Below are 14346 nucleotides of genomic sequence, written 5' to 3' on the forward strand. Positions count from 1 at the left end.
GTGATACAAGGTAATGGAGCCTTCAATACATTGTCGTGTTTCTTTATGAATAAAAAAATGGACAAATAAAGTTTCAGATGTAAAGTTATTCTCTGTCAAAGTGACGCCAAAATGAATGGTAGTCAATGGAATGCTAATGGTGGGTGATGGTAAGCCTAAGCATCTCCCCATAGGAGGTATGCTTTCTATGGCTGAAATCCGGGGAGGCTGAACCAAATGGAGACTTTGAAATTAAATACGAGCTGGCCAATAAAAGTAATGACGATTTCAGTAACTAGTTCAGTTGAAAACCTTCACAACAAAACAACACATAGGGCTGGGCGATTTAGAGAAAATCAAATACCACAATATTCTTAACCAAATACCTCAATGTCGATATTGCGACAACATTGTATGGTTGACTATTTGTGCTTTAGCAAAATGTTATTTACACAATTGAGATTTTTGATAAATGCACGTGCAGACTTAGTGGGTAAAGGTACATAATATAACAGCTAGAACAGTCTGGTAAGTTCAGAAAATTACATCACTTTACTGTAATGCAGGTTTTAAAACAAGGAAAAGACAACACTAAACATATTACGATATATCCAAAATGTAAGAAGATATCTAGTCTCATATCGCAATAATGATATAACATTGATATATTGCCCAGCCCTACATAGTGTACACATTTGCAAAGTGTGCAGCTGTTTAAATGGACTAAACTGTGCTCTTACCTGGACAGCACAGCCTAGTAGCAGCAGCAACAGTTTTTTCATCTCCTCCAGACCTTGCTCTGAAGAAAACAAAACACAAAGATAGAGTATGACTACAGCCACACCACATAAAGTATGTATGTCTGCATGAGACACCAAACAAAATGACAAACAAATACTTTGCAATCATTAAATGTAGTCTTGTTTCTGTTTGGTCTTGTATGACATTCTGTTCAATCAGATTTTGTGGTTTAAGAAGGAGTCAAAACAAACAGCGGTCAATGAATAAATTCCATTAATGGGTTTTATTGATAGCTGTAGAAACCGTTGCCTCAAGCACTTTACCGCAAAATGAAAGATCTGGTGATTGATTAAGGGAAATAACTGACTTGATTACAAATGTAAAGCCCTTCTTTACAATGAAGTCTTACAAAGCGCTTTGTAATTAACCATTGCCATTTTTTTCCGTTAGAGCTATACAACTTTATAGATTATAGCAGGTGACTTCTAGGCAGGTTGCGTCTTACTCCTTGCGTGCCTGCTCTGTTCAATGTATTTTCCAATTAAAAAAATAATAATACAAATTTAGTAGGTCATATTTGAGGTGCCACCTTGGAAAAATCCTCCATCTATCCCACATTTACTTAAGCATACCAATAAACTTAAATTCCTAGGTTGTTACAATTTCCCCCTAATAAAACGCCTTCATCTACTAACAGTGCCACAACGTTTTCCACAGTGTATAGATCTGGCAGGATGAACTTACAGCTCTCTTTCACATGTTAAGACATTTTGTCAGAAACCACTGACAACCACAAACAGCTGCTAGCATGCTCAACAGGTCTGAGCTCATCTGTGGGATTTGTTGCTGAACAGAAGTAAACCAGGTGGTGCCTTTGTGTGTTACACTGACTAAGTGGTATGGTATATGCAAGTTGTGTCTATACTAGGACTGTGTGTTCTACCCATTTGGAGCAGGGTGTGTGTGTGTGTGTGTGTGTGTGAGAGATAAGCCAGCTCATCATGTTGCCCAGGGGGTAGTGAGTGCTAACACTGTCCGGCTCGAATAATAATAAATCCAGATTAGTGACAGCATGTTTTCTGTATAGGGTGGTCTGCCTCCCAGTTTAATAGACCAATCGTCACAGCAGGAACAGCTAAATGGCAGGCATACTGGAAAACAATTTTGATCTACGACTTTATGCTTTGTTCAACTTTCCAAATGACTTTAAATAAAAATCAAAAGAGATGAATAAAACTACTTCTCAACATTATCACAAATGCTGGAGAAAGGAGTCATGTTGTCTGTGTAAAGCACCAATTTAGTGAATGGCAAACAGACGACCAGGCTGTTTCTATGGAAAAGCTTAGTATGCTAAAACAGAGGATCTATCCATCAATTTTACAGACTCCTCCACCCGAATCAATGTCCCTTATCTCATTCCTGTTGAATCAATAGAGACACACACGTCAATGTGTTATTTAGCAATCGGGACCTCCATGTTGTCACGATGTGGTTAAATCATCATCTTATAGGTGTTGGACCCTAAATATACTCATGATAGTTAATACTTGATCAAAGGCCCAAGCCAGGAGTTTAACATGACAAACAAACACTGATAAGGGGAAAAAAACCTGCTGCTGCGCTGCTCTCTAGACTGAAACTTTGACCATGTTGTACTTTTTGGCCATGGCCCAATCAGTGATGTCACAGCATGTTATTTTGCCTTACAGCTGGTGGAAAACTGAGGCTATGCAGCAGTCTTTTTCCTCTCTATGTGATTAGGACTAAGACTGGATAATGTTTGGATTTGTCTATCGTGATATGGAAATTCAGATGTAATTACGTTAGTTCTGTACAGCAGCCAAGGAAATATGGTGAATTTGTTTTCGCTAGGCCTCAGGGAAACGTTCCAGTGATTGAGTAGGATATCACAATTTGCAAATCGCAATTTCTGTAACTTTTGGATTAAACAGACACTCAGACATCACTTTTATCATTCTTTACACAACTACCTCTGTCAGTTTTGTGTGTGTACAACTGAGTGCAACACTATGAATGGCTGAATATAAAATCCACAGAATTATTGCATCTTTGAGTGTGGCTGTTTTAAACAACTATACACTTTGTCTTCGACCGTGGTCAGACGTCAAACTACTTATTTTAAAGCATAATGCGTCTTATTGAGGTCCACTCCTGCAACAGTCATAACTAACTTGCTGAAATAACTGCACCTGCATGGACTGATTATAAAAAGTAGCACCAAGACATGAATTACATGGCTTTACGATTGTTAACTAGGACACAACTCAATGGAAGACTGAGATTTTTGCATTTTATCTATCCACTTTAGAAAAACCTTTTTCCATTCATGCTTTGACGGTGTGCTATCAATCACTGTTTTGTGCTTAGTCAGCACTAGACAATTCCTCACTAGCACCTGCATTCAGGATATAAAAAGACATATTAAGCCTATAGAGAGAATATTAGCAAATTTGGGCCTAAAAGGATGACGATAGATAAAACGTAATTCTCGCTCGCAGCTGCAGGGCTTAATGGTACACTATTGGAGCCATTATTAGAGCCATAGGAACCTACTCGACTCAGGGAAGGGATTTAGCTCATCTACTGAGGCAAAGATAAGAACCCTCATAGGATAAATAATTTATGCAGCTAGAGCAGGGGAACAAGAGGGAGAAACGGTAAGAGGGAGAGATGAAAGGAAAAGAGGCAAAAAAGGGAAAATCACCACAGAGCACAAGCAACACAAACACAAGGGATGGATACAGAAATAGAAAAACCAAGAGTGAGAAAGAGCAGGAGGAAGGAAAAGACACAAGGTTGAAAACAGAAAAGAGAAATCTCCCTCCAACAGCAGGAGAAAGGATGCTTCAAGGAGACGCACCAGTCTCTCTGCTAGCCGCATCTTTTCTCCCTACCTCTCATCCTCCCCTCTTATACTCCTTTCAACCATCCGTTTATTTTCAGCTAAACGCATCCATCCATCCATCCATCCACCCATCCTTCCTTCCTTCCTTCCTTCAACATTGTTACAAATCATCTGCGCCTTTAGAGTGTCAGCATTCACTCATCTAGGCCTCGTTTTCCACCTCCTGTCCCTCCTCCCTGCTTTATCCTCCCTGCAGGAAACAAGAGGCCAAACGGACAGTGACTAACCCTTCTTCCTGCAATGCCATTGTTTATCTGTGAGAGGATGTGAGTGAATAAAAAAACTAAAACAAATGTGTGGCTGTGTACATGTGCAATCAACTGCTTCAACCCTCTCTTCTTCCATGATGAAAAAGTCACTGAGGACCCGATGACTTGCATGTCAGTGATGCGACTGGTACAAGCCATCTGATATTGCTTTGACAGCATGCCAGAGTATATTCAGCCCATCTCACTGGAGCAGAGGACAGAGTTGGCTGAACCTTATTTTCAGATTATTTCAGGGCATTTGTGCTTCATAAGACAAACAGTGTCAAGTGACATCAAAGACAGACAGCCTGGAGCTGAGGTCAGCGTCATCAGCAACAGTGCACGCTACACAGTCTGCCTTGACACAGCCAGCTAAAGATGAGCATTACAAAAAAAGAATGATACAATACAAAAGAAAAAAACATACTGGTCAAAGTGGCATTTTCTCCTGTTTATATTCATTCTTTCAATCTCATAACTGAGCCAACATGGCCCTTTGGCTACATCTTCTCAGTTCCCACAAACAATCCTGTCTATTCTATTCTTTCTTACTGAGGACAATGGACACCACAACAATGGGTACACACACACACACACACACACACACACACACACACAACACACACACACACAAAAACACACACACCACCACACACACACACACACACCACACACACACCACACACACAAACACACACACACACACACACACACACACACCCAAACACACACCCCCACACACAAACACACAACACACACACGTTTGCTTTCTGTCAGCTGTCAACATATGTTTGTGTTGTTAGTTGTTGCTAAAGTTTAATGATTTCTGAAAATCGTGAGATGCCTTTATCTAAAACTACATTTGGATTTCTATCATCCATATGTCCAATATTTATGCTTAAATGTGTGTTTGTATGTATGTATGTATGTATGTATGTATGTATGTAGTAGTATGTATGTATGTATGTATGAAAAAAAATCTAAATTGCATCTGAGAGTTGTATATGGCGATCTGTCAACTGTGCAGTGTTGTATATCAATAGGAGTAAGGGAGAGAGGATATGATATTTTTGTAGTCTGTCGCAGACTGAATTTATGCAACAAGGATAACAAACATTAGTGCAAGTAAGTTTTCAGAAGATCAGAACAGATCACTGCTGAAAATTCACAGGCTTTAAGACAGACTAAACAAGGACATGCTGAGTGAGTGTGCATGCACGCATACTTCCTTCCATGCACAAGAGAGTGTGTGCCTGTGCATCTCAGTGTGCATGTATATACAAGGCAGACTAAGGTAAATCAGAGCCGGGGGGGTGGGGTGGGGCATAATGCAGTGCATTAACCACTGTTCTGAAGACACCCCTCCCCCATCCACCAACTGAGCGCGCACACAAACCAAACCACACACACACACACACACACACACACACACACACAGAGTTGTACCCGGCCCCCTAATGAGAGCATAATAAAAGCCACATGGCCAATGACTTTCAGCTGGCGGCCGCTGAGCCGGAGAATCAGGCTCCACAGCCACCGCTGGTCTGACTGACTGATTATGTGACAAGCCGGAGGGTAAAGGGCAAAAGAAACCCTGAGGAATGCTGTCTAATGCTTTCTGCCTGCTCTGGTCCACTTGCCCGGAGCTGCCCTCCACTCTTCTCTGTGTTGGGTCAACTTAATATTCACTTCAGACACGTGTAAGGCTGTTGTGATTTTCAAGTTGCTGTACGTACGGTAGATCTTCAGAAATGCACTGCTTTGAAATCCAAACAGTAGACATTATTTTGGGAGTTCTGTTCATGAACAATTCCCTACTGGCTTCAAAATTGCTAGACTGGGTTAATATGGAAAATAGCACTGAGCGGAATTAATATAATTCTATCGCCAAAACAAAAGCTGTTTAGGAGTTATAGTTTTAGGAGTATGTTATCAATAGTCGTTATCACTGGTATAACAAATACTTTGAATAATCCATTCAAAAACACCAAAAAACCTGTGTTTACTGTGTATTTTTGCAGAGCAGTGGTATATTTTTTACCGCTGAGGTAAATTAACAACCATGTTATCATTGCATGAAACCCAGTCAAACACAACAGTGTGTGTACTCACTGCAGTCTGCTATTGTGCATTTACTTACTCTTCATCCTTGTGGGGTCGTATGAAAATTAAAGAGGTAACTGTGACCATTGACAAGTGATGAAAAGACAAAAATCACATTTCATCTGCTTAAAAAGAAAGGTACAAATATCAACATGCTCTGCCAGCTGAGGTTGGAATCAATTTACTTTGAAGAGGTTCACACAAAGGCGATGCATCTGTGGGCACTCTTTTCCAAAAGTAAAAACAACCAATTCAAAGGCCTTGAAGTGGTTTTAGCAAAAGTTTCGCAGGGGGGGCTATTGGCCAATAATTGATTATACAGGCTGGGAGGCAGGAAGAGTTTTTTCCATTACATAGTTCTTTTTTATCCATAGAACCCTTTCATTTCCACAGCCAGCACACCAATGATGGCCTTCTCCTAGTTATCTACTCTCCTCAGTGGCTTCATCAAGATCACAGTGGAATATCACGTAGCAGCTCAGGCTACAGAGGTCAAGCTGAATGAAATGCAAACACTTGACACTGCATTATGGCTGATCAGACATATCAAATAGCAAGGTTCAGTAGGTCATTTAACCAAAAGCCTAAAAGCTTTGAACAGTAATGGATAAAAAAAAGTCTCTAGACTAGTAAATGTGGTTTACAAATGGCTGTTCTTATAAAAAAAAAAAGTAGTATTAACCTCTGTCAACAATGTTTCAGAACCAAAGTCAAGGTCACTGTTTAGCAAATTGGTCCATTCAATTTAGACTAATGGCATAAAACATGCTGTCAGAAGACATATTTGGGTAAATAACACCATTCAACCCCAAACACTAAGTCACTAAGTTTCTTTCCACTGTATGAAATTGCATTTAAAATGGTCTATAATTCTTCCAGCTCTCATTACCTTCCTGAACAGACTGCAGCCAGTGATGTTCAAGGAATCAACATATCATCAAATGCTCCAAATGTGCCTTGTTAGGAGCAATAGTTTGAATATTTAACATTAAAAGGCCTTTTGGCTAACAATGTGGGTACCAAAGCATTTTAACATTACAATTTTTGTGTGTGTGACCAAAATGTTTTTTCCTTGACACCATACATCTGCCAATTTCCCAGCATTTTTCACATTCTTCTGTTAAGTCCCTTTTAATTCTGCCATCAAGTCCATTTTTAAAATGTGTGGGTTATGAATGACAGTCAAATAGGCAGCTCATTATCGAGCACAAAGAAATAAAGCGGCTGCAAAATGAAATCTACAGCCAGAGAGAAAGTCACTTGAAAACATCAAAGCAATGGATAATTAAAAAGAGGTCCATTGTTGCATTTTAAAGTGACAAAAGCACTGCAAAATTCCATGTGTCCTCCTTATGAACTGTACGCACGCTTGCTGTTCATGTGATTGAAATAGAAGAGTATCCTGGAGTAGATAGGAACACTCCTGGAGTAGATAGGAAGCACACTCAAATTAAAACCTGCACAGCATTGGTCAAAGTATTAGTCTGTAAAACGTTGTGGTTGTATTGTTTAGTACACTGACACTTACCAGACAAAGGGTTCCGGCCCAGTACCAGCACGTTTGGTAAAGGCATCATCACCAGCTGCTGGAGAGTCTCCTGTTACACAAAGAAATACAAAAGAAAAGAGAGAAGAGAGAGAGATCACTATTTAGCATTTTAAAAGAATTACAGATTTGAATATTGGGCGAGATACAATTTACATGACCCTGACCTAGCCCAATTCGGATTTAACTTCTAATCTAATTATTAAAAAAGGAGTTTGATTGTTTTGGATTTTGTGACTAGGAGTGTGTTTGAATCTTCCATTGACATGTTGACCAAACACTTAAGGTATATTTTACATTTGACTGTTAAAACCATTGTAATTCTATTAGTCCAATAATTCAATTCAAATCACTTTATTCATCCCCAGGGAGCAATTAAATAATAAGCATCATCATCATCCTCCTCATAATAATAAGCTCACTATGAGAAGAATTTCAGCCTTCCACATGTGTGGTTACACTAAGAAAGCAGAGGTTGTCATTGCAAATCCCCATTTCAAACAGATTCTGCACTACATTCAGAATATAAACAGATGATCCTCAGGGCTTTGACAGTGTGAAAGGCTGCAGGTATTTGACTGTAATATCATCTCTAATCAAAGACAGTAATAGTGTAGCAAGTGTTTACAGTGTTACAGTGTGGGGGCGAGTATATATTATCAAGACAGCCAAGGGGACGGAAAAATTAACGGTATCAATCTCCGTTAGTGGAGAGAATGATGGTTTCACTGGAGATGTCATACAATGTGTGCGCATGTGTGTGTGTGTGTGTGTGTGTGTGTGTGTGTGTGTGTGTGTGTGTGTGTGTGTGTGTGTGTGTGTGTGTGTGTGTGTGTGTGTGTGTGTGTGTGTGTGTGTGTGTGTGTGTGACAGTGGTATTTATATGGGTTAAATTTCTGGTGTGGGTTTTGCCGCAGGGCCCCCTCTATTCACATGTCAATCATGAAACCAAAATGAAACCATGAGCTGCAGTTTACAGCACTCATGCAGACAAATGAACCGATATGTACATGTGTACACGCACATTTGCAGACACACAGCGGGTAAGGGTGGACAAAATCAAAACATCAACACTAATTAAGTAAAATCACCAAATTATGAGCACTGCAGTAGAGCACAAACAAGCTACTAGAAACGCATTACTTGAATTTGTGTCTTTACATAATTTTATTGCCTAATCTTTGCACTAACTGACATGGCACAAAGTGTATTCACTTTAAAACAACCCGAATAGCCATTTGGTATGGTGGTGCATTATAAATCATACATGGAAGTAATGACTCATCAACGGCCTGACAAAATATGTTTGTAGTCTTAACCTTCAGCGAAGTACAAACCAAGTCCAAACCACAGTTGTACTCAAAAGAAAGGCCGGTTTCTTCAAGCAGAAATGACATGAAGGTCAGCTAACTTGAATATTTTATGGCTACCTGATGGCAGAGAGCCATTTGAACTCATCTGACCCAATAGTTTGACTATTCTATGCAAGTTACTGCTGTTGTCATGACAAAGAGGCTTATATAAGTAAAGGGTTTTACAAAAAACCTCTATCCCACCATTACCATCTGCCCTATACATATTGCATTACCTCATGATGGAGGTAAAGGGGGCAGGAAATCTGACATCATTTGCTGGTTTTGATTGGATAAAAATAGAGCAACATCTGTGATTATTTTGAGAATGCTTAAAAGCAGCTACCAAATTAATTGACTGAGAGCCAAAGACTTCAAAAACTGTATACCCCACATAAACTGAACAACATTATAAATGCAACACTTTTGTTTTTTCCCCCCCAACTCTAAACATAACACCAGATACAGACCAAGTGTACTGACCATATAGGCATATATGTTTATACTCTTGCATTATTTAATCCAAGCTTTTCTTCAACACTATGATTCAGGGCTTTTTTTCTCCCACATTCCTGTGTACACAATGCTTACAATGTTCTTGTTGTTTGAAAAACATACATGTGTCATTGTTTCTTCATGTCAGGGGAAATTTATTTAGTACAGTTGCAAACAACTCCAGATATACCCTCCTTATCAGGGCTTGCAGCAGAAGGCAACAGACACCTTTGGTCGTGTAAAGCTTTGTTGGCCGTTTGATTTGATGCCGAGACAGAACACCACTGGAGGAAGAGTGGAGAATAGGGTGGTAGATTTCCAGTGCATCACTCACATCTGGTTTTAAGCAGATAGCACAATCTCTTGCTCTTGACAGTGGAAAATTACCTGCTTCAACACTATGAGAACTTGAGATTAAGGCCAGAGTGTAGGTCTCACTGATCAGTCACAGTTATTAAATTAGGAGCATACTTGCTACAATTTTTCACAGGGTTAGGGTTCATGGCAATGAGAGCACTGGCCCCATTTGTCTTGTCTGTCTCTCTGTTACACTTGTGTACTGGGCATGCTGGGAGAGCGGGTATAGTGTGTTTTGATGATGTTATGATGATCATTTCCAAATTTCTCAACAAAAAATACACACTATTAATAATTCATCAAAAATGATAATATCATATGGCAACCCTGATACTATGATGACTAATACTGGCAGGCAGTTCCAGTCAGAAATGACCAAACAGCCATAATGTCTGAGGACTGAGACAGATTGACTTAACAAGCGTCAGACAGAATAATCAGCATAGCTCAGACAGACACATTTGGTGTCTCACAGCCAGGCATTTGGTGTGGCTGAAAAGCCAAAACAACCATGTAGAACTTATGACAGCTGGTTTGGTCAAAATCTTCCAAGACTTTAAAAACAGCCAAAGCAAGCAATGGAGCCTAGAGTCGCTCTAATATCTAAAGTGTTCGGACACTTTCCTAATTGTGTGATAAATCAGTTTCAGAGAGAAACAGATTTGAGGACGACGCTAGCAGAAGAGAGTTGTTTGTAACCAATCCTAATAGATTTCATGCATTACTAGTCCCAAACATGGGATATGGAACAGGAGGGAGACGATTGGCTCATTGTTTAAGGAAAAAGGTCACGTCACACATGCACGCACGCACACATTCTCTCCTTCTCTACAACCACCTGTCCCGTTTCTTTCCATCAACACATGCTCACACCTGCCTGCTTAAATGGCAGCCATGTGTTAGCTGTGCAAGCATATATTTTCAGGCTGTGCTTTTTAGACAATCTTTTTGTTTTCATACCATCCAAACACTATTACTACAGGTTTAAAATGCTAGGAATTCCAGTATTTATTTTCCACTGAACCCAATTGCAGGGTCAAATCAAAGGCTTAGCTTCATTGCTGGTATGATCGGTACTGAGTCAGAGGCTTTATGCAACACTATGCCTATTCAGTACCACTTTGCTCCCTTTCCTCCCCTTCTCAATGGTCCATTGAACTGAGCTTGCAGATTTCTGGAAAAAAAAACATCATGCGCTTATAATGCATTTTCTCTCATTTCTAACCTGTAATCTGTATCTGAATTCATTACAGATTGTAGCTTGACAGGACTAATGCGAACAAGATGCTAGATATAGATGTTCTGAGTGCTAACACCACAGTGTCTTTCCTGCAGAGCATGGTACCATCAATGTGTGAAGAGTGGTCTGCAGCACAATTTAGATAGGTTATGCCATATGGGATAGAAATACATTTCTCAGCAACAAACTAAAGGGTTCTGGCTGCTTAGGGAGCTGGAGAAATAAGGAATTAGCTCAAAACGAGGAGGTAGAAGCTACAATATAAGGCATGAAAGTGCAGCCAAATTTATTTGTATATGCACTATTAATACAACTCCTTAAGTATAATGCCAGTCAAATACCAAGTGCATATACTCAAAGGACTGCATTTTTCAAAGATGTGGCTAATAACATGCTTTGATGATTAGCTAATAAAGCTAAAACTAGAGTATACTAATATGCCTCTTGCCGATTAGCTGGGGAAGTTTAGCGCTCATAAATAAAACAGGATGGACACCGCAGGAGGGAGACCAGTCACCACACTGATCATGTCATTGTGATGTGCTACAAACACTGACAGGCATGCACGTGCACACACACACACACAGCCTTCAAACGTAAAGCTTCACTGTAGCTATGACAGCAGAAACGTCCTTGGCTCAGTCACACTCTCCAATATTCACTATCTAATCATATCCAATTCACACATGTGGAATGAGTCAGTCATATAAACTTTTAAATAAGACAATATTCACAGAGTAAGTGATGGAGGAAAGAGAAATAGTAGCTTTGAGAGAAAGAGATAAAGCTTTGATTCCAGCGCTTTTTACTCCAGGCACGCAGGGCTGAGCCGTCCGCCCCCCCATCCCCCACCCTGACACTATATTGCTGTATTATTGATTCCAGCAGGATGCACAGCTCCTCGACACTGGCTCATCTTCCATCCCACAGAGACATTTAGACAGACAGGCTGATAGAATGAGGTGTTGGTTAAAGGGGAGCTTGTAAATAGGATTTACTCATTCAATATATTTTGTGCAAAGAGATGCAGTACTGAACATGAGCCTTTATGTATATGTAAGCAGAGCAAAACATCTTCAAATTAGCTTGGTACATCTGTTAAACTTAATTAAATTAACAAACATGTATCTGTCTTGTTGACCTAAAAAACTTAAGCATTAGATATACTATAGAATTTTGATTAAAGATAAGTATGAGACTGAAAAATCAGTCTGCGTCATGCTCTATTGTCTTGAGCTAGATGTGGCTGAATGAACTTTTAACACGACAGATAATATTCTGCTGATCCATCAACCTGGTAGAGCTCACACACACACACACCTTTAAATGCAATACATGGCAACGGACATGCTAAGACAAATAGTGCATGTGCTCTTACAGTAGGTAGGTGTGTACGTCTGTGTTAAAGTGGTGTCAGTGGAAAAGTTATTAGACAGGTCTATTACACACACACATTTCCCATCTACCCACCCGAGCCCAAGTTCCACTGCCAGCACAGCTTCAACAGGGGACTAATTGTACTGTCATTTGGTGTGTGTGTGTACGTGCAAATCCTGAATTACACCCATTCTGCCGACATGGAGTGTTACCATAGAAACGAGGAGATGGGTTTATTCTCCCCATGGCAGTGGGTCTGAGACACACACCCACACAACACACACACACACACACACACACACACACACACACACACACACACACACACACACACACAACACACACACACACACACACACCACACACACACACCACCACACACACACCACACAACACACACACACACACACACACACACACACACACACACACACACACACACACACCCACACACACACACCACACACACAACTTGAAAAGGTTATTACCAACATAAAAAGGAAGGAGCACACTTCTGCTTTCTCTCACATCTAACCCAAAACACAGAAACCACTCTCACCAGATCTCACTACCTCCCCATGAATTTAATCAATGCAAAGAAACCTTTTCCTGCTGTTCAGAACTGTAATGGACCCATAAGAACACAAACCGGGTTGGCGCGCTGCAGTTCAACATCTCTCCGGTAACTTATTGGATGGATGACTAAAGGCTTTCTTCTGATACACTTTTTTTCCTCTTATTAATACTAACAAAGATAACAATGATTTAAAGAGAAATTGTCTATTGATACAAGCTAGTCACAAGCAGCAAAATGAGAGTGTTATGAACATGGCTATTACCTTGTGGAATACTAACTTATCAAACAACATTGTCCATAAAACCCTGCAGAATGACAAAAGAGCTTTTAAATTAAAATAATAATTATGGAGAATAAAGAATGACCCTGTGCAAATTCTAGTATACACCATATAACCTAAGTATGGGTTGTGAAATAAGACTAAAGTTGTTACAAACTACTAATTAGATTTGACCTAACAAAAATTCAACAGTTGCTCTTGGCTCACAGTAAACTCCACCAAAAAGAACAGCAGTCAGGTTCTACTGATGGCCAGATGGACAAATCATCTCTTACATGAGGAGGAGAAAACGAGCCATTAGTACCCTGTTTCTTTTGTTCTCTCTCTTATCTATTAGCTAGAGTGCTTTTTACAACAGACCCCTGAGGCTGAACAATTGGACGGGTTGATCCTGCTGCTCGCCTTAAAGTGGGGCAGGTGGGCTGGGGAAGCCTGACCCTCCACCCCAACCCCATCACGTTGCCTGTAAAGGTTCACATACTCACACAGATGTCATTCTATGCAATTAAAGTCAATGCAATTATTGCTCGCTTTAAGGCATCATTCAAATTAAGTTTGATTGATTCTGCTGATCGTTCTTTCAACCAGGTGCACAGGTACGGGCTATTAAGCTCTGCAACTTTGCAAAGCTGGATTAAAACTGCCAGCGGGCCAGCTTTGAGAGATCTGATAATGTCAAGCAACCACCCTACATTATTCATTTAATGTGAAGTAGGCCTATTTTATCAGAAGCAAATTCTTTAAGCTGGAGTAAGCTAATAACTCATTAAAACAAGTTTTTCATTTAATAATAAATACACATTAAATTGCGTCTGCGCCGTGTATAGCATTGTGAATTAGTTATTATTTTATGTATATCAAAAGTTCTACTTGAGTAAAATACTTTTACTGGCTGTAGTCATGTTGTATTTGGTGTAACTTGCTTAATAGCTTTCTTGGAGGAAACTTGCAGAGTGGCTGTGATAATTGTTTTTTGCAGTGATAGTTTGATGACAGTAAATGTGTTTACTTTCCACAACATGGATGTTACTATAAAAAGTGGTCGATTTAAAAGGGCTTTTTTAAAGATTATTTTTGGGGTTTCTAACTTTATTAGATATTGACAGCGGATGGACAGGAAAT

At 39.8% G+C, this 14346-nt stretch overlaps 1 protein-coding gene across 6 annotated transcripts in view; it reads right to left on the minus strand.

The window, feature by feature from the left end:
* Nucleotides 1-14346, minus strand: part of ccdc88ab (coiled-coil domain containing 88Ab) — a 68126-nt gene that overhangs the window by 35157 nt on the left and 18623 nt on the right. For all 6 annotated transcript variants that reach the window (XR_004335888.1, XM_032541286.1, XM_032541283.1 and 3 more), the window contains exons 4-5: nt 7529-7598; nt 720-778 (exon numbers count right to left, since the gene is read on the minus strand). Coding sequence is in view for 5 of the 6 variants with exons in the window: in XM_032541286.1 (XP_032397177.1) it covers nt 720-778; nt 7529-7598 (129 nt within the window). In the remaining variant the exon portion in view is untranslated. The remainder of the gene's footprint in view (nt 1-719; nt 779-7528; nt 7599-14346) is intronic.

Source organism: Etheostoma spectabile, chromosome 17 (assembly GCF_008692095.1).
Source record: "Etheostoma spectabile isolate EspeVRDwgs_2016 chromosome 17, UIUC_Espe_1.0, whole genome shotgun sequence".
In the NCBI taxonomy this organism is placed as follows: Eukaryota; Metazoa; Chordata; class Actinopteri; order Perciformes; family Percidae; genus Etheostoma; species Etheostoma spectabile.